Here is a 21,838-nt window from a genome sequence, read left to right on the forward strand (position 1 = left end):
TGAACAGCTATTCTAAAAGAAAAGGCCACCTGATTTGAAAAAGAAAAGGGGTTATTTATTTTAATGCACATAGAGCTCTAGCAGAAGTATTTTTCAAACTGTGTATTATAATCCATTAGCAGGGTATAAGATCAATTTAGTGGATTTCTTCCAGCATCTGTCCAGGGGATGAGGGGGAACGAAACAGAATGAACAGAATGGAATGCAATACTCATACTAAGAATACTTTGTAATTGAAACTTTGGTTTCAGTTTATACATATACTCAAAGATTCATGTATATGTATAAGTATATGAGTTAATGTGTAAAAGGTATTTCTTATTGTGGAAAAACACGCTTGTAGGAAAGAGAACACTTTTTTTTTTTTTGAGACGGAGTTTCCCTCTTGTTACCCAGGCTGGAGTGCAATGGCGCGATCTTGGCTCACCACAATCTCCGCCTCCTGGGTTCAGGCAATTCTTCTGCCTCAGCCTCCCGAGTAGCTGGGATTACAGGCATGCACCACCATGCCCAGCTAATTTTTTGTATTTTAGTAGAGATGGGGTTTCACCATGTTGACCAGGATGGTCTGGATCTCTTGACCTCGTGATCCACCCGCCTCGGCCTCCCACAGTGCTGGGATTGAGAACACTTTTTTAAAGCGTAACTTGCAAGAACGACTGTCTGACACACAGTCGAAAACATATTAAAATATAATAGCTGAACACAAAACAAGAAATGCTGTTTGTGTATGAAAATACAACTTTTATAAAACAAGTGACATTTTACCTATAAACACCTTAAGCTATACACCTTACATAGCTGACCCTGCCATACTCTGAATGCTGTTGTAATAAATACATCTGTAACACTATTAGTCACATACTATTTTCAGAAATGATTTAAATAATTCATATAAAAAATTGTTAGTAAAAATAAAATTGTCTTGAAGAAAACATGTATTCACCTTTGATAACTCATTATCTCAAAATCACAGCATCCGAAAATCAAGTCATCTTCATTTCCTAAAAATATGGCTTCCCTTCCCAATGTTCACATTTCTGTTAATTCCACCTTCTGTTAAAACTACCTGACATTCCACTTTTGAGTGCTGTTTCTGACTCTCTACTTTGGTTATCTAAGTCCTGTGGACTCCTTAAAAATTTCTAAGATTTATATCTTCTACTCTATTTCCACTGCTATTATCCATGTCCAGGTTTTCATCACCCCGTGCTAAAATTGCTAGGATAGCTTCCAAACTGGTCTCAACCCAATTCAATCTGTAAATTACTACCAGATATTTCTAAAAATTTACTTCATTACAATTTAAATTCTTAAGATACCCAATAATTCCTATCTTCTTTGAAGCAGTATAGTGTATAACTGGAACTATAGATTTTGGAGTTCTTTATTATTCAACTAATATTTACGAAATGCCTACTAAGTGCCAGGCCTGATCTGTGCATTGAGAATAAAGAAAGAAAGAAAAAGATAAAGTTCCTATAGTCAATATGGTTAGAGTCTAATAGGATAAAAAGAGGAAAATTCACATAACTTCAAATAGTGAAGTTCTAAAAAGAAAACAAAAGCACCATATGATAAAGTCAAGAGATTGGGAGAAAAAAGGAGCTTTTGGAGAGGGTGGTCAGAGAAGGCTTCTCTAAGAAAGTCATTTTCAAGCTAAGAGAAGAATGAGAAGGCACCAACCATAAACAGCAAATCTAAGTTCTAGAGAAAGAAACTAATTTGGCACGTTCGAAGAATGACAGAATGGCAGCCTAGATGGATGAACATAGTTAATAACTCAGTGGAGGAGAGCTGTATAAAAGCAGCTCAAATCACAGCACTCCCCAAATCATACTAGCTGTGGGATATCTGACAAGCCATTTCATCTCTCATTTGTTTCCTCATCTATAAAACAGAAATGAAGCCTATCTCATAAGACACACGTGAGGATTAAAAGAGATAACATATACAAAATGTTTCAGATTATTTTCATCATTATTATTACCATTACTGCATACACTAGTGGATCCAAGTTCAAAAACTTTGTGAGTTCAAGCTTTGTGTTCTAGCATTCACTCATGGAAAAAACAAGCATTTACTGAGAGCTTGTTTTCTGACTCTTACCACTATGGCTGGTCAACAGAAGGACTGAGAAGATCTCCAGGTGTAAAGAATGCAAACAAGTAATTAAAATATGATGGAGAGATTAATGAGGTTCAGTAAAAATTCTCTTAATCATCCTCCAGTTAGAATCAACTCAAAGAAATGCTTCTGTAAAACATAATGATGCCCACCAAGATTTTAGAAGCTCTTGGCTAGCTCTTGGTTGTCCCAAACAGTTATTACATTTTAAAAATTTAGCTACTTGTATCCAAACCAGTTCATGCCAGTTAAATTTAACGTAGTATAATGAAATATTATAAGGCAAAGAAAACTTGAGTGCAAAAAGAGACTGGTTTCTAAGAAACAAAGTTAGATGCTGTGAAAAGACTCTATAAAAACAAATAGCTCTGAAAAACTATCACATTAAATATGGGGATTTAATTTAAATATTATGAGAAAAATAATGGAAATATAAAAGACTTGTGCACTGAAGCTTCTATATTAGGGACTTTATGTTCCTGCTCCATGTTAAAGAAAGCAAAACAAAAATGGTTTATTAAACATGAAAAGGAATTTCAATCAGGGGACCTCTACCGAAGAAAAGCCCTGTTCTATATCAACCTGCAAAAGTTTAATGAAAGGTGCCATTGATGTTAGTTCTAAGTCAGGAACTAGGCTCCCATCTACATACAAAAAAGAAGTCTGAACTCCTTAGTCTAGCATTTTAAGGCTCCAACCTATCTTTCTAGCTTTTACCTTTCATAAGAGACTTTTGCAAAGCATATACTTTATTCTCATACATATCTGTACTTTCCAGACTTTGAAGTCTCATAGATCTGTATCTTAAAAGGTGACCAGAAGTTGTTTTATGAATGAGGGGAGATATATGGTGCTATCTACTTTTCCACGGAAAATGCAGAAAAGAATAAGTGGTGACAGTGGCGGTGTTGGAGGCAGAAGGAAGATGAAGGCAGAAGGAAAATGCAGAAAAGAGTAAGTCGTGACAGCAGTGGTGCTGGAGACATAAGGCAGAAGGCAGTTTTGAGTTTTATTAATTGTGAAATAACCATTACATGTGCCTTGTAGAACACTGGAAATATGGATCTTCAGTTTAGAAGTGAAATTTCAGGATGTGTTCCTTGAAATCTGGACCTTGCCTGCCTTACTTGGCACTATATCCTCAAGAACTAGAACAGTGCCTGGTGCACAGTACTCAAATATATGTTTAATTAAGGTGTTATTTAGTATACAGGCTAACGGATAGGTAAAGCTGGATGTGGATAAGATTGCTCACTGATGTCATTTAATCTATTTTAGGTATCTTCAAAACTAATGAGTACTTTGTACCATCTTTTCCCAGAAATATGCATGTTTACACAAGTACTAAATTTTGCACAATTTCATCAGACCACATGGTATTTAATGCTTGCATCAATTTAAAATCTATTGATCTCAAACTTAAAAACCAACAATAACATATTAAGAGGACAACTAAGAAACAGTGAAAACACCAAAAAATGAGCAAATGGATGTAGAGAACTCAACAGAGGAAAGGTCCGAAAAGAAAGAAGAAAACAAGAAGAATGTTATTAAGAAAGCAAAGAAAGATTTTCACAGAGGGAGTGATCTACAATAGCAAAAGTAGTAGAAGTACACAAAACACGTATGTTAGAGTTGGCATTAGGTCTCCTAGAGATCTTAGCGGAGTGGTAGGCCATAGAAACCAAATTGAGGTTGTTTGAAGGACTGAATGAAAAGAGAGGGAGTAGGGCAGTGAACATAAACAACTAAAATGTTCTCAAACATTTCTCACACATTATTTTTTCAACAAATACTCATTTAATGCCGATTATATGCCTGGCATTGTGCTAGGCATCCTATCCATGTCCTGCCCAAATAGCTCAAGAAACTTGACTATACTCTCTAAATTATCCTTTCCACCTCCAAATGTCTAATAACTTCCCTATGTAATAAGCATCAATCACTTTCAATTGGCTAAAGAAACAAACCAAATAATCTACTCTATTAGTAGTCTAACAAAGATGTGGAAGTGTTAAACTTACTGCATAGGTCTTTTATAAACAAGTGAGAAATTTTCCTATCACAAGAATTACAGTATTCTGAACTAACCAATTCATGACACTGTTCAGTGGAATTCCTAAGGACACACCTCTGACACACCCCCCCCCCGAAAAAAATCTAAACAAAACACTATCTTAAGAATCTTCCCATCACCCTCCTACATCCTAAAATTTTGTTACCATAACTCTCTGAAATAAAACTCTAGAATACTCTTTTCTTAAAAGTCACTTAAAATAGAATTTTAATTCTGGAAAGGTCTAAACCTTTATTTTACTAGTGAGCAAACTGTATCCTATTAGTTAAGCAAGTTGCCTAACTGTAGTATCTTTAAGATACTAAAGAAATTATTTCAATGCTAGAAAAATGGTTTGTAATCTTTTTTGACAATGTGTGTTTATTATTAATCCCATTAACAATTCATTTAGTCAACAAATAATTACTAAGCTCCACCCCCATGCATCAGGCTCTAGGAAAGTGACAGTGAACAAACAGGCCTGGTCCCTCTCATCCTAGGAAAGACCAAATTTTAAAACATAACACAATTGGTTCAATGCTTTAATAGTATGAGAATAGAATACATAATCGAAGGGTCACAGGTAGGTTTTGTTGTTTGATTTTGTTGTTTGGGTTTTTTCTTTTTCCAATTTTGTTGGGGGATGGGTAAAGGGAAGGGGGCAGTAGATGAGTCTAGTAGGCTTTTTTTTGTAGTAGGTGAGCTTTGTGGGGAACTGATAAATGATAAACTTTAATGGGGACAAGAATGAGGCAAGGAGGGAAGAACATTCCCAGTGGAAGGACTAGCATGTGCCAGCTTTCAGAAGCAGCATGGCAATTTAGGGTATTCATCAAAGGCCAGCATAGGCAGCTCACAGAGTGAGAGGGACAATGGCTCAAGATAAAGCTGGAGACATGGGTAATGTCCAGATCATAGAGAGGAGGGACATAATCAAATCAGTACTAGCTAATAATAACACATCCTTTTACATAGTACTTTAACAGTTTACAAAGCACTTTAAAATGTTTTCTCTTCCGTTCCTACAAACTTGTGTGGTAGCTATTATTTATTATTCCAAAATAATTACATCAATCCTCTTCAGAATTCTCACAGGGTAAGTTTAAGGTCCAAGTTACTCAGTTAAATCACCTTGTCTGTTGGTAGTACATAACTACTAGTCCCTCAAGATTTTATATATGCTACTAACATCTAGGAAAGCTATACTAAACATACCTTCATGATTGTACTTTCTAAAAATTATGTACTTAAAACATTTTTTAAAAGCATTAAAAGTAACAGCCATTTATCCATCATCCAGCTTACGGAATATACGCTGAAAATAGCCATTTATCCATCATCCAGCTTACGGAATATACGCTGACACAAGTCTTTTAAAACTATGTGTTTATAGCTTTTCTCCATAGATTGTGAATTCCATGAAAGTAGGGACTGTGTGTTGATAGATCCAAGATTTTGCACTAAGAAATTAACACTGTTGTTTAATACAATGGAATCCCTCAATTCAGGTAGAAATACTGAGGTTCATAATATGCTAGAGGCCACAAAGCCAATAAATAATTTAACCCAGTTCAAGTACAAAGGAATTTTGCTTTATTTCTTAAGAGTTTACAACTTTATAATACCTGATAAATTTATTCACGATAAAACCGAAAAAATAACTTTCAGTACACATATTTTCAGGTCATTATTAAAGCATCCCACAAAAGCATTTGCTGAACAAATTAGCTATGGAAGTCTCCTGTATTATGCTAAATGCTGGGAATATGAATTCCAATCACACAGATTCCATGCCTTAACGAAACTCAAGTTTCTTAAGCACACAGAATTGATCCAAGGTTTGGCTGTTTCCAGATTTAAAGAACATATCCCACTCTAGATCGACTAATAGGTAAAAATGTCCATCACACATGAGCACGTACATGGCCCAGAATTAATAAATTATTTTTCCCTTCAGAAAAAAAAAAAATTGCTAGTAGGGAGTACGAAGGAAGTTGTGCTGTGTGTGCAAATGTGTTTTGAAAAGGAGTGGGACAGAGACTAGCCTGAAAGGAAAAGAAACTGGAAAACCGGGTTTAAGGAGAAAACTAAATGTAGAGTGGCATATGAGAATCACAGTTGTTAAAGCATCTTCTACAACAGCTTTTCTGCACAGAGCTGTAATCCTTACATAGCACTTAGTAAAAGGCCTTACAGACCCTGTGTTTCTCGACGCCAAAGAAGCTTCAGTAACCACGTATTCCGCTTCCTCCGCACCGCCCAGCAACCACAGTTAGTGTGTGACAACCCTAGCCCCAAGTCCCTTCCGCCTCATAAATGGAAGCGGCCCTGGCCGCTGGACTGGCGCAGAGGAGGGCAGGTGAACCGATGAGACGACACTGTGGGAAACGCCATAGAGTACGCGCTCAGGCCAAGGAAGGGGTCAGCCTCAGCCTCCACCTCAGCTTGGCCCGTCCAGTGAGAGATGTGGTATCAAAAAAAGACCAGAAACCCCAGCTCCCCGAAGGCAGCGGGTAGTCCCAAACGGCTTCCTAGCACTTAAAAGCGCTGGTAACTTCCGCACCCGCCCCCATCCGAAGTTACCTTCCCAAGTGACATCGTAAAGCTCTGAGACCTTCGCCATCTTCCCAAGAACCTAGAGGCAGCGGGGTGAGAGGGCGGGGAGCCGCAGTCACGTGACTCGCGACCGGGCAGGGGCGATTTACGTAACTGGTTCTCATTGGCCAAGAGAGCAGAGGGGCGGTATTCGCTACGCACGTGCACGCAGCTCTGCGGAGGGGCTTTCGGGGAAGGGGGCGGAGCGAGCTGGGTGGTGCGCCGCGGTCCCGGAATCTGAGGCTTCTTTGGGTGCTGGCGGGGCGGAGGTGCTGACTCTGGGTGAGGTGTGTGTTTTTGTATTTGTTTTGCCGTGGATTTTTTTTAACAAATGCTGGGTTTTTAGTGTCCGCCAATCCTAGCTTTTCATTTTTTTCTGCCTAGGCGTGTTCATTCTCTTCACACTCCCCAATCAACAATTTATTCTCTTCAGGGCTGGCCGTGGTGCAGTCTTTTGCACGAATCCTTTACTAATCGCCAACTTTCCTCCTTCTTTAATGGGATTTGCTTTCCGTTCACTTTTTAATCGACTAAACGGATACTCTAAAGTTTTTATTAAATCTCTTCGAGGGACTAAGTGGGATTCTTTGCGCTTTGAAGTTCCCTTGAATACCCTTGGGCTAGCCTGTACCCTTCGTTTACGCTTGTCGTGCCTGTCATTGCTTCATCCATGTCTGCATGCCACACTAGGTTTGAAACTGTAGCGAGTATGTAAGTACTTACAAGAAATGAATGTACGAATAAGACCTTTACAGTTCCTGAACTTCGCTCCTCTTTTCTCCTGGTGGGTGGATGGGGGAGCCTCCTTTCCCACCAGACTAATTGCTTTTAGGGACCTTTGGACGTCGTCTCCTAGAGCTAAGGAGAAATGTCTGGACAGTAAGCAAAATATTTGAAGATGATAAGCATATATTTAGTATTTGGAGCAATGAGAACCTGAGATTGTAGAGGAGGAATATGTAAGCTGAGGAAAGACTAAAAATCACTGCAATGCCGCCATAGTTATGGGTCAGTGAAGAAGGGGCAGTAAAGGTTGAGAAGTAGAAATAATCCTATCCCACAAGTCAAAACAGTGGAGGGGTTTTATTCCCAGCTTTATTGAGGTATAATGGACAGAAATTGTGTATATTTAAGGTATAGGAAGTAATGATTAGATGTAAATATATATTGTGAAATGATTACCACAACCAAGCTAATCAACACATCCATCACCGTACCTGTTTCCCGTGTGTATGTGTTGAGAATACTTAATCTCTCAGCAAACTTCAAAGTATACAATACAAAATTATTATAGTCACTATAATGTACATTTGATCTCCAGAACATATTCACCTTACAACCAAAAGTTTGTACCCTTTGACCAACATCTCTCCATTCCTCTCCTCTCAGCTCCTGTCAACCACAGAGGGTTTTTTTGTTTGTTTAAAAAAAGAAAAGCAATAACCGTCAGGCCATCTATTCCAGAGAAGTCACGTAATGACAGAAAAGACTAGTGAAGTTTTATACTTGGATTGAATTCTGAGTGAGCTGGCATTCTTTCTAAACAGACTTAAAAAATCTTTCATTCAGGAAGTTAAAAAATGCTCCACCCAGAAATTCACGTATTCTAATTCTTCAATAAAGCAACATGGTGCAATGGGAAGAAAGAGAACTCCCAGATCTGATTCCAGGTTCTACCTTTTAGTAGCTGGGTGACTTTCAGCTTGTATGTCTCTCTCAGCATCAAAGAGGCTTATATGTGAAAAGCTAATAATATCTGTTGAAAAAGAAAATAGCTACCTTGAGTTGTTCATCAACATGAAAGCAGATACTGCAGCTAAAACCCCTGCGTGGCACTCTCATGGAGGTACCCTCCTGTATCTAGAAACACTGTTTATGTGCTAATCAGTCCCAAATTGATCAATCTTCTCAAAACCCACTCTGCTTGCTTGACATACTTGCTTAGATGGCTAGTTGATATGCATCTCAAAGTTAACATAGCCCGCACAGAACTCTGGATTCCTGCTGTCACCTTCTGCATTCCCACCTTGCTTTTCCCCATCATAGGTAAGGAAACCATTTACCTACTTGCACAAGTTAAAATTATAGGAAGTACCTTTGATTCCTTTTTTTGACACCCCCCCATATCCAGTCTATCAGCAAATTCTACATTGCACTTCATCTGCTTTTCATTTCTATTGCTGTTACCTTAATCTAAGCCACAACTTGTCTCTTCTGAATGATTGTGATAGTCTCCTAACCACCTTGGTTTCATTCTTGCTATGTAAAATCAGTTTTTTTATACAACAACGCTACTGGTCTTAAAAGAAAAATCAGACTACAGAAGTCCCTTGCTGATAGGCCTCAAATGGCTCCCCATGGCAATAAAAATATACTTCAAACACTTTACCATGGTTTAAAAGGCTTTACTCAGCCAGGTGACATTCATCTACCTCTTACCTCATCTCCTACTATTCTGTCTCTCCTTTCTAGCCCCCAGCCATTCTCATCTACTTACTAGTCCTCAAACAGGCCAAGCCCCTATCTGTCTTGTATCTGGCATTTGCCCACCTGCTTCCTTTTCCTAGAATGCTCTTCTCCACATCTTTTAGTGACCATCTTCCTTTCACCATTCATATCTCAGTTTTAAATGTATCCACTCATAGCCCTTTTTTGACCATCCAATAAAAAGTAGCTCTTATATAATGCCTATTCATCTTCATGACATTTATCACTATTTGATTTCTTGTATGTTTACTTGCTTACTTTCCGTATTTTACACCACTTTAAGCTGCTTTGGAGTACCAACTTTATTATTTTAACCTTGGAATATCCATGCTAGGAAAATACCTGAAACAGTAAAAATGTTTGTTGAATGAATGAATTAGATTAAAAATGACAGCTTGTATTAATATTTATTAAGGATAACATTTCTTAATAGTATACATATGAACTCTTGTTTAGTTAAGCATAGGATGTTTTCTTTTTATAGCTAATACTTTCCTAAAACTTATAAATTCAGTGAATTCAGGGACCATGCCAATTTTTTTTTTTTTTTTTTTTTCGGGTAGGCCCTGCCAGGGTGCCCCGGGTGGGACTACTCTGTGCCAGCTCCTCCCCCGGGTGCCCAGAGTCCACCAATTCATTTTTATATCAGCCGTTACTACAATACATTGCATACAAGAGCCACTTAATATTTTCATGAAATTATTGATGCTTAACATTTTTTTGGTTTGTTTGAGGGGACTAAAGCCTCTAGGAAGTCCCAAGTATGTATTTTTTAAAGCCTTGCAATGGATTTTAAAGACTATAACTAATTGAGGAAATAAATATTTTCTAATCACTTCAAGTAAATATTCCATAGCTAGCTACTATTGTCTGTCAAGCAATAAGCTATATGACACTGGGTTAAAAGTCATCATTTTCAGAATTTCTAAGTTGGAAAATAGAGTAATCTCATTTTTTAGTTAGAATGGGCTGATGATTCTTGAGAACAATATTTTTCAAACTTCTCTTGCCTACTACTCATACTAAGGAATATTTTTAATATTGTCACACAGTATGTGTACACATATTTAAAGCTGAAACATAGTATACAAACTAGTTTTGTCATGTGCCTTGTCTTTTGCATTTTCTATTCAAAATGTGTCAGTTACAGTGTATTTTCTGAAACTACTGGTGTGACATGATAATGAGGTCATGACTCATAGTTTAAAAAACATCCATGGATCTTGTATGTATTTCCTAACCTGAGGCCCTAATTTGAAATGATTTGCCCAAGTTTCTGCCACTAGTAGGTAAAAAAGATAGACGATTCATATGTAATTAGTTGTTTCGATCATAGATGAGAGATAAAATACTAATGAAAAAAATATATCTAGGAGAAATTTTATCACCAACAGTACAGTGAAGTAGGGAAAATGATTGCTTATAGATTATAACATAAGATGTCTAATAAAACTTGCCTTCCTCAGGCACACGTAAGAAAAAACTGGTATGAGAGTGACAAGAATTCTATATTCTTCTTTAACATTGTGTAACATGCAATTATAACTAAATGAAAATAGAAATACCTTCCATAGATAAAACTAATACTGAAAGCATAAATATCAATCTTACCTTCTGTAACTCTAACTTTACAAGATGTCTGCAAAGTTTTGCCTCTTACCCTCTCCCTCATTGGGAAAATTTTCATTCAAATATGTTTAAAATATTTAATCTAGTTTTTCTGATTGCACATTGGCAAAATTGGTGACAAATACCAAGGAAATGTCCAGGCAGCCAAATAATAGATTATATTAGCCTCCACATTATGAATAAGATGTGTCAGACACCACGGGCAGCATTATCTCACTTAATGATCTCAATAGCACAATGAAAATGTCTGTAATTGTTTTTATGTGAAACTAAATTGTGATTTGGCTTTTTTCCTACAAGATTAGGTTTCAAGAGTTGGAATGACAACAAATCAGAATGAACTAGAGTGAGACCAGAAAAACTTTGAATAAGCCCACATTTTCTTTGAGGTAGGTTATAAGCCAAATTAGTCCACAGAGCACTTTAGGGTACACATCTCTTTTATGGTTTACTTAATTCAGTTAATATCTTCAGACATAGTGGAGGACTAAAGCAACCTCTTAAATTTAATAAACTCTATGGCATTCATACAGTATACATTATTTCACAGGATATAAGCCAAATTAGTACACAGAGAACTTTAAAGTACATTTCTTTTATAGTTTACTTAATTCAATTAATATATTCAGATATTGTGAAGGACTAAAGTACCTTTTAAATTTAATAAACTCTATGGCATTTATATAATGTATATTATTTCACAGGATGAAACATACCATTCTAATTGATTTTACAATATTCAGCATCTTCATCAAACCATTTATTTAGAATATTCTGTCTACTTTTTCCTGGTCTTAATCATAGTCAATTAATGTCCCACATTATGTAACACAGCTTGTAACTCCTATTTACTATGACATTTATTTATCAGAGTAAATTGGTCTCACTACAACTCTCATATAAAATTTACCAAATCTTTTAAATTATATTGTTTCTAATTAGTGGATTATAACCATAATCCATTTTTATTTAACTGGAAATATTATTCATTCCATATCACCAGAAAGTAATCTTCATTTCATGGCACCAGACTTTCATTGTGACACATCTTGTTCAGAAGGAAATTTTCCTTAGCATTTTATTTACCAAGCGCCAGGTTAATGTAGAATTGTTTTAGGAATCTACTGAACGTTGTTTTAATTACATTTTTAAAAGATTGTACAATTAATTTGTTTACCCCCAAATCAGTACACACTCCCCGCTTTGCAGGCACAATTGTAGCATTTAGGCATGTCTGTTTTTTTTAAAGTTTGTTGTCATTTCCAATACACATGTTTTTAAATGTGCCAGCCATCATTTCATACCCAGTTATATTATTTTAGAAAGGAAAAGGGAGTCTCTGGGAAACATTTCTAGTGAGATCGCTTTGGTCCTTCTATAGCAGATTTTGCAAACTGATTATTACGCCCTGTGCCGAAGTTATAACAGTGAAAAGGAAAGTACATCCAGAAAGAGTACACCCAGAATTCCCTCACATGGGCAATAAATTAGAGCTGTTTCTTTCTGAGATTTATAACCATACTTGAGAGTCCACTTTTTCAAATGATATTTATTTAATTTCCCCAAAGTGCATATTCTATTCTGATACACACACACATCTGTGTAAATGTACTCCTTATGCAAAAATGTATTTTTGTAAACATCTCTTTGGGTTACCAAATATCCAGGACTCCCTAAATACTATTAATGTAAACTGTTGGTCCCTGAAGACCATCTAGACTCTACTTTCTACAGCAGGACTATAATGGAATCCTTTACTTGAAAAAACATTCAAAAAGGTGTTTATTTACAATAAATAAATTACATTATGGGAAACTCATGCAAAGATAAACTGAATGTCACATTATACATGTTAGTTTACTATTAATATAATTTTTACTTTTGAGTAGTCCCTCTCTTTGGTAGTTTGGTAGCATTACTCTAATTACAAGTGGCTGCATCATTCATTCAGACCTGTAGTTCTCAGATATCTTATCCTGGCCACCAGGCCAGAATGCCATTTTCTTTACTGGTCATCTTTTACTGTGGTCATGCTGACCACTCTGCTAAAATTGGCTTAAAGGCCAACAGCCACATTGAGCATAATGTGGTCATGTCCTGTTTTAGATCATAAATCACATGCTCTCTTGTACATAAGAGGGCCGATTTGGTCTACCCCATGGTTTTATTTGGGAAAAAGACTAGTTTCCTGGCAGAATGTCTGACAAAACTGCCCACCCCGAATCCATTCTGTCGGACCTATGCATCATCTTCTCACTCCTAAGGAAACAGCATGATCTCTATTTTTAAAAATTTAAGATAAAATTGTTTATCTTAAAACTATGAAGTAAGGAACAATACAGATGTGCTTCAAAAGCTACCACTTAAATTACTGCCACCTCTAGAAAATCTTTGAGCAATAAAATATTTTCATTTTATTCAGGAATAAAATATTTCATTTCCTTCTGTTCGTTATGTTTCTTTTACACATTTCCCTTGAATCTTTAAATAATGAACTTGAACATGTATCCAGTGTGGATGGGGGTGTGATGTGGGGGTGCTTTCAGTTGTTAAAAGTGGATTGGAAGAAAGATTGGTCAGAAAGAGCCATAGACCGTGATTTAGATCTGATAAAGTATCAGCCAACTCAGTGAGAAGCTTCTGAGCAAAGATTGCCCATTAGAGGACACCCACAATGGGCAGAAATTGCCAGGCCTCATGTAGTGACATGCTCAGTTATTCTCTGGGGACTACACAGAAGGGCATAGCCTCAGCTCAAAAGCTGTGATTAATCTGGAAGATTTTACTAGCTGGAGGCTGTCAACTTCCTGTACTATTTCAGCAAATTCTTTTTTGAAGGGCGATTCAAACAGTGTACCTCATGTCTGCCACAGTAGCCATTATTATTATTTTTCCATTCTGGCTATGCACAACCTCAACACTATTGGGTAAAGAATTATTGATGAGAGGTAGGGGTCTGTGTTCTTCAGAAGTCACTAGTGAGTTGACATATGGAAATTACATTTTGACTGCACAGAATATCTTTATTATATTATAAATAGTTCAGCAATGGTTGCCTTGTGTTAAAGAAAAGACGTGGTAGAATACATATAATCCACAGAGGCTTGTTTTTTTGAGACATAAATCAGGAATCATTCATTCTTTTCATGGGTGGAGACTAATAGAACTACCATTGGTAAATTACCTAGAACTTCATATTTCTTCCTCATTTTTTCACTCAGCTGCCAAATATCTCAAAGTAATTTAGAATTTTAAACATGTCACTCCAAGAATAATAGTAAAACTCTGAAAAAGGGCAGCATTTCTAAAATTCTAGAATTCAAGCTCTTCATGAAATACTAGAAAATTCCAAAGACACTGCACTCAGAATGCCCCTAGATAATTTAGTGGCTAGCTGCCATACTATCATTGATGGTTGCTTCTTATTAAACTTAAGGATAAATTTTATCAGTATTTTCCAACAGATAATTGATTGCAGGTGTGAAATATGAATGCTGAGTAAATATTCAGCCCCTCAATGTCATCTTGCTATTCTCTCATCCAAATATCAAGGCAGCCTTAATTAGCATCTGCTGTGCTACACAGATGCTCTTCTGGGAAGGTAATTAATAGTGGTCCATACTCTGGACTGCCAGAAGGAATGATATAATGAAATCAGTACCTAATGGGAGAAGGCAGAGTGCTTCTCAGACTTCACATGACTAGTAAAGTTGAGTTTCAAAAAGAAGGATTGTCTGTTTTTAAAATTTTAGCAACAGAAGAGGACTACTGATTGTCTCTTTTAAAGAATTAAAGCAACAGAAGAAAACTTTGGCAGTTCTTTTCAGGGAGCAGTTACATGGGACACAGTAGTTATATATCTCAGTTCACAAGCTCAGGTGTGCAAGAACAAAATTTGCACTTTAATAAAACAAAAGTTTTTCAACATCTGTTTTAGAATCATGGGTACATATGCAGGTTTGTTACATAGGTTTGAAGTACAAATGAATCTGACCACCATGTGGTAAGCATAATATCCAAAAGGTAGTTTGGGTTTGTGTGTGTGTGTGTGTGTGTGTGTGTGTGTGTGTGGTGTTGAGACAAGGTCTCACTGTCACCCAGGCTGGAGTGCAGTGTCACGATCAAGACTCACTGTAGCCTCCACCTCCTGGGTATGAGCTCAAGCTTAATCCTCCAGCCTTATACCCTCCCCACCCAGTAGCTGAGACTATAGGTGCATGCCACCACGCTGGCTAATTTTTTGTAGAGACAGGTTTTCGCCATGTTGCCCAGGCTTGTCTCTAACTCCTAGGCTCAAGCAGTCTGCCTGCCTCAGCCTCTCAAAGTCCTGGGATTATAGATGTGAACCACTGTACCTGGCCCAATAGGTAGTTTTTTCTTCCCCACTCTTATCTCCCTCCCTCCTAGTCCCCTTTTGTATTCCATGGTGTCTGTTGCCCCCATTTTTATGACCACATATACCCAATGTTTAACCTCTGCTTATGATAACATACAGAATTTGGTTTTCTGCTTTTGCATTAGTTTAGGATAATGGTTTACAATTTCATTCATGTCACAGCAAAGGACATGATTGTATCCCTTTTTATGGCTGTGTAGTATTCCCTGGTGTATGTGTACCACATTTTCTTTATCCGGTCCACCATTGATGGGTATGTATTGATTCCATGTCTTTGCTATTGCAAATGATGTTGCAATGAACATATGGGTGCAGGTGTGTTTTTGGTAGAATGGTTTATTTTCCTTTGGGTATATACCCAGTAGTAGGATCTCCAAACTGCTCTCCATAGTGGCTGAATTTACATTCCTACCAATTGTATTTCTCCATAGCCTTGTCAACATCTGTTTTTTTTTTTTTTGTTTTTTTTTTTTTACTTAATAACAAAAGCCATTCTAACTAGTGAGAGATGGTATCTTTTTGGTTTAGATTTGCATTTCTCTAATGATTAGTAATGGCAAACATTTTTCATATGTTTGTTGGCTACTTGTATGTCTTCTTTTGAGAAGTGTCTGTTTATCTCCTTTGCCCACTTTTTAATGGGGTTGTTTTTTGCTTGTTCAACTGTTTAAGTTCCTTGTAGATTCTGAATATTAGACCTGTGTCAGATACATGCTTTGTAAATATTTTTTCACATTTTTTTGGTTGTCTGTAAAACTAAATTTTTATTTGAGGTACCATCCTTTGGAGAAGACAAAAATTTAATCTCAATTTGGGATTAGCTTCATCCTGCTGCCTCTACCTCATTCCAGGCTACTCTTACTCGTGTGAAAGTGATATTCAAACTATTTAACAAGCTATAGGCAAGGTCACCAGCTGTCATGGAAGCACCTTCAAGATGGTCCCCAGTGATTTGCACCTTCTGGTTAGTAAATCCTATGTAATCTCTCCTACACTGAATAGGAATGGCCTGTGTTATCAATAGAATGTTGCAGAAATGATTGATATGACTTTCTGAGTTCATAAAAGACGTGACTTCTGCTTTGCCCTCTCTTGCATCACTCATTATGAGGACACTCAAGCAGTCCCACAGAAAGGTCAATGTGGCAGGGACTGAGGCTTCCTGCAACAATCAGCATTAATTTTCCAACCATGGGACTGAGACATTTTAGGGTTGGTCCTCCAGCCCCAGTCAAGACTACAGACTCAGATGACATCTCAGCTGGTATACCTTGAGCTGGAGCCACCCAGCTAAGCTGCTCACAAATTCTTGACTCAGAAAATTTGTGAGATTAAAATAAGCTTCATATTGCCAATTTGGGAAGTAAAATATTGTAATAGATGAGTAATATACTGGCCAGTCAGAAAGAAAGCAGACACTAGCTTTAGTGCTTACATGGGGTCCTGGAGGCTCCTCTGCTATTCCAGGCATTTATCTTTTAGTTTGGGGAAGGTGAGTGGTTCTGGGTAATTAATATCTATCAGTTTTGGTATTTATCAACCAGTACAGCCATACCAGTTCTATCATTCATTCTTACATAGTCTCAAGGCATTGAGAAGTCCACATGGTCCTTGAGTTCACAATACAGCTCTTGTTTCTCTTCATAAGCGTCTCTGGGTCTTGTGGCTCTCTTAACATGGTATGGATCACATGGGAATTTGGGTTTTCCTCCCTGGGCTCATATTTCAGCTTTTTTTTTTTTTTCCTGGATCCTCTCACCTCCCTGAGACTCTGACTAAACTTAGGGCTTGTGTCCCTGAGAGCCACTCTGCTTTCATCAGCTCCCCTTGGGTCTCTCTTCTTCTCTACTCCAAACTTTACTCCCCAATCCCTGAGAGAGGACTATTTCAGTCTCAGGGGAAGTTTCCCCTCATCCTAAGTGCTTTATTCTCTAGGTACTGTCTTACCTGTGATTTATCCAGAGACACCTACATATACCCTCTTTGATGAGTTTTGAAAACCCAAACCAGAGAGATATGGTTTGCCCCTTCTAACTTCCTCCTCCCCCCACCCACCCACCACCCGGATACTCTCTCTAAAACAGTGATTCGGGGCCTGGAGAAGAGTGAAAACAAGGTTTCACTTTTAGAAGAGAAAGAAAGAAAATCACTTCATTCAAAAAAATGTTTTCCTGCTACCCTGTATATAGAAAAATGAATCTCTGCTTACTAAAGAACTGTTGTTTGGGCTGGGATATGATCCTTGCATCACAGTTCAGTAGATTCTCATTGAAGCCACTTGCTCTAATAACATGATAATAAAGCAACCCATTGGTTTGCCTTCCTAAGAGTCTAGATACCATGTAAGAGATACTTTGCTCATGAGTACAACATACCACTATTTACATTTTTTAAAATCTCTTTCCCAGAAATCCGTACCTGGCTTCCCCAGATTGGGGTTATGTGCCCTTTTCACATGCTTAGCTTCCCTCTCCCCAAAAGCACCTATCTCACCAATTATAATTATTACTTGTGTCTGTCACTAAACTCTCAGCTCTGTTTGACACCTCTATGTCATGCTCATGATCTTTGCCAGAATATTTCAATAAGAACTTGTGTAAAGACAAAGAAGAATCATTAAATCAGTGGTCACTTATTTGGGGGCTTTATGAACCAGTAAAATTTTAAGGCAAAGGGTGGAGAGAAAAAAATAAAGGTTGCCAATTTTTTATTTTACTAAGCGAAGACATTAAAAGTAACAGCTACAATTTAGTTCACCTCATTTTATCTTGAGGTTGCTAATTTAACACCAAAGAAGTTGTAAGGATTCACTAAAGAACAGTCTTTGCAATAGAGGAAATTTAACTTTTTTTTTTACCAAGACCCGTGACAGCTTCCACCTAGATTGGCACCACATGGCTCTGAGAACTGCTGACAACGTCTTTAATCCTTTCCACTAGATAAATTGGGGAAATTTGAAATATTTTCAAGGTGGCAACTTCTAGATTTTAAATTTCTATTTAAAGAAACACTTCCAACTAACTAAAACTTGTTTTCTATCCTCATTATCTTTGTCTTTAAAGAAAAAGTGTCACTGAGCATCTTGGCACATGATTCTCAGCTGGGACTCATTATCCTCTTCAAGAATTTTTTCTCTCTTTCCTAGTAGACCTCTGAAGAAGTGAACATATTAGAAAGTACAAACTACTGTATTTTTTTATTTTTAAAACATGTTTGGAGAAGGCATGCTACAGTCTGATCTAAGAAGAAAAATAAAAGTATACTTGTATCTCATGATGCAAACCATTTCTGGCAAATTTATTTTGGATATAACTCTTGTCTCAAATTCAGCAAAATTCTTTTGGGTTAAGTTTTACACTAAAGCACAGTAAATGTGTTATTAGTTTTTCATTTTACAAATCACAAAAATTCTTGATTTTTGTGACAAAATAGTCAATATATAAAAAGCATTTTCACTGGAACTGGAGCAGAAGATACTGTTACCTCTATAAATAGGTGTGGTTTTAACAAATGGCAAAGACAATAAAGAAAACACAGAAGCAATGTTTCTATTTTAAATTTTACTTATTTTGAGAACCCATGGGATAAATTACAACAGCCTTTGGGAAAGCAAAATCATCAAAATTAGGGATGGAAAAGATTAAATCAATGATGATGTAACCTTTATGATACGGGAGACTCCCTTAAAAATTCTGCCTGCATGCAGTGTCTGTTGTAATGCTTTAGGCTAGGAGAAATTTCTCAATCTGACTTGTGCTTTCACAAATTTATGCTTTCTCCTTATTTTTATTATACTTTCTGTCATAACTTCCTTAGGAAAAAAGAGAAAAGAGGCCTTAATAGTCTAGTTTTAGTCCTTTTTTTTTTTTTTTTTTTTACAATAGTCATGTTGAAAGCAAAGCATGCTATTTTCTTTTATAAAATAATTCTGCTGGCAAACTTCCTAGCTAAAGTTCTCAGTAAAGTAGTAAATCAAATAGTATCCACATACAGGAAGAAAAGTTATAAATCTCCTGAATTATAGAGCTCTATACACTGAAACTTTCAAGAAGAATTATACCTTTTTTAACATAGTGTTTTTTGCCTCATCAGAATTCTTAGAAAATAAAAGAACATATTACATTTGAAATACACAACATGTTCAATCAAACTTGTGAAAAATATTCCATTTTAATGTATTGGTTGCCCTGATTAAGATACCTAATTTATTAATTTAAGGAATAATTAATTTAGTAGCCAGAAATGGTATTTATGATTGCTATTAACCTAGCCTGTTTCAGCATGAGTATAGAGTATAAAGACTCAGATTATATATTTTCAAAATATGAAGTGGTTTGCACATTGTCATTTAGTTCATAAACAGACAAGTAACATCTTAAACCATTAATTTTGAGCATGACTTTTCCCATTCAAAAAAATACTATGAAATGAAAAACAAAAATGATGTTGGTATCATTTTTTGAGAAGTGTTAATTATAATAGTTAAATATTTTGGAACTATCAGGAGCTAAATTTGGTTTATCACTTATGAAAATAGTTATAACTGGCAGCATAATATCAATGAGTAGATATTTGAGTGTCAGCACAGACAAGATTATCAACCTGAGCTGCACACTAAGCACAATTAACTGAAAAACAAAAGCTCAACCAGCGTACACTGGTCTGATACTGAGAGTTGTTCTGTAAACCTTCAAATTATGATCATTTAAGATTAGTTTCATGAAACTAAATTAAATAGTTTTTTTAAAGTGAGAAGAATGAAATGATTAATTTGAAGAAAAATTATATGCAGTATTAATAAAATATAAAAGTATTTTGCTGAAAGACTCATGTAACTGAGCTTCTGAAATATATCTTGAATTACCAGTGGACAAGCCCATAAGGAGATAGTTGTTTTTGAAGAAACTGTCATTAAGGAATAGCTACCCAAATGAAATTGTAGGCATGCAAATAATGATGTGAAGTCATACATAACAGAAATAAGGACATGCCATTTCTCACAGTTACTGCCAAAGAGAAACTCTGTTGAATTAGTTATTTCTTTCAATTGTAGCTAATATACTAAAACACTGATATTCTTAGAATCCTAAAACTTTGACTTGATTTCTGGCTTCATCATTAATTGACAGTGCAACCTTGCATAAGTCCTTGACTCACATTTGATAGAAGGTAATAATACCTATCTCAGAATGTTCATAAGAAGATTAAATTTGAAAATATCTAAAAGCATATATTACCTGAATAAAATAAATTTTAAGTGGTAAAAAATAAATATGAGTGTTTTAACCACTTAAAATTTATTTTAAGTAGTTACAAATAATCACTTCAATGAAGTCATCACTTCATGAGTCATTTCTAGTTTTTTCCATTCATCAGCTGTAGTACAAGATGATCTGGCAAATTGTGTAATATTTTATTGGTGACTGTTAAATAAAAGAAGGCTGGTAGAGATTTGAAATATTTCAGAAGAGGCCGGGCACTGTGGCTCAAGCCTGTAATCCCAGCACTTTGGGAGGCCGAGGCAGGTGGATCACGAGGTCAACAGATCGAGACCATCCTGGTCAATATGGTGAAACCCCATCTCTACTGAAAATACAAAAAATTAGCTGGGCATGGTGGCACGTGCCTCTAATCCCAGCTACTCAGAAGGCTGAGGCAGGAGAATTGCCTGAACCTAGGAGGCGGAGGTTGCGGTGAGCCGAGATCGCGCCATTGCACTCCAGCCTGGGTAACAAGAGCGAAACTCAGTCTCAAAAAAAAAAAAAAAAAGAAGAAGAAGAAGTATTTCAGAAGAAGCAAAGATAATTTGTATTTGTTACATTTTTATCCACACTTTAATAATGTACCTGCTTTATATTCGTAAAATCTAAAAACAGTTGTCTTGAATTTTCAGCCAGTTATCTAGGAAGTCCAGATGATTTCCTAAGCTTGTAAAATAAGCATTTAGCTACTCTAGACTATCTTTTCTATGAAGACTTGGAATGAAATGAAATTGTAAGCACACCTGTTTCATGTCTTTTGCCACATATAACCTAGAATGAAACTCTTTAAGCAATAGAACACTGCTGATGAATTCTGCTAAGAAACAGGATTTTTCCTTGATGTCATTAGGAAAGCCAAGATATGAGTGGCATTTAACATAATGTTAATTTTAATTTTTTCAGCTTTAGAAGGAAATGAGTTTTCAAGAAATGAATATTTGTGATATTTTTATGGGGCTAACATTGCTAGTTCAAATATCTTGAATTTTAGAATCTAATATATGTCTTCCAGCCCATCACTCATTATCGTAACCATGTTTCTTATTGTTTGCCTACATACAATATAAAATAGAGATGTAAGAATTGGTTTCATATAGAAAAAAGTGCAAGTGTAATTTTTAAATTCTTTAATAATAGGCACAGCAACAAAAGCATGAACAACTTCTGGAAAACTTTCTCATGACACAGGCTCTTTTCTCATACCACTGGCAGCCAAAGTGAAAATCCAGTAACAACTCACAGCATCAGGGAATCATACTGGCTTAAAATGCTGGTCAGCTGTGGGAA

The 21,838-nt window shown here is 36.4% G+C and overlaps 2 protein-coding genes across 53 annotated transcripts in view; one reads left to right on the forward strand and one right to left on the reverse strand.

Annotated features, from left to right (window-relative positions):
- EMC2 (ER membrane protein complex subunit 2) overlaps positions 1 to 6,820 on the reverse strand; it is a 128,880-nt gene extending 122,060 nt beyond the window's left edge. For all 7 annotated transcript variants that reach the window (XR_013528157.1, XR_013528159.1, XR_013528158.1 and 4 more), the window contains exon 1: positions 6,767 to 6,820. Coding sequence is in view for 2 of the 7 variants with exons in the window: in XM_002759299.7 (XP_002759345.1) it covers positions 6,767 to 6,806 (40 nt within the window). In the remaining 5 variants the exon portion in view is untranslated. The remainder of the gene's footprint in view (positions 1 to 6,766) is intronic.
- A 148-nt stretch (positions 6,821 to 6,968) lies between these two features.
- Positions 6,969 to 21,838, forward strand: part of EIF3E (eukaryotic translation initiation factor 3 subunit E) — a 242,319-nt gene continuing 227,449 nt past the window's right edge. For 28 of the 46 annotated variants that reach the window (XM_078353291.1, XM_078353294.1, XM_078353326.1 and 25 more), the window contains exon 1: positions 6,969 to 7,065. The gene's annotated coding sequence lies outside the window, so the exon portion shown is untranslated. Of the gene's footprint in view, positions 7,066 to 11,194; positions 11,284 to 21,838 lie in introns of all 46 variants that reach the window. The other 18 variants (XM_078353297.1, XM_078353302.1, XM_078353325.1 and 15 more) reach the window with 3 other exon arrangements.

The sequence above is a fragment of the Callithrix jacchus genome, chromosome 16 (genome assembly GCF_049354715.1).
Source record: "Callithrix jacchus isolate 240 chromosome 16, calJac240_pri, whole genome shotgun sequence".
Classification (NCBI taxonomy): Eukaryota; Metazoa; Chordata; class Mammalia; order Primates; family Cebidae; genus Callithrix; species Callithrix jacchus.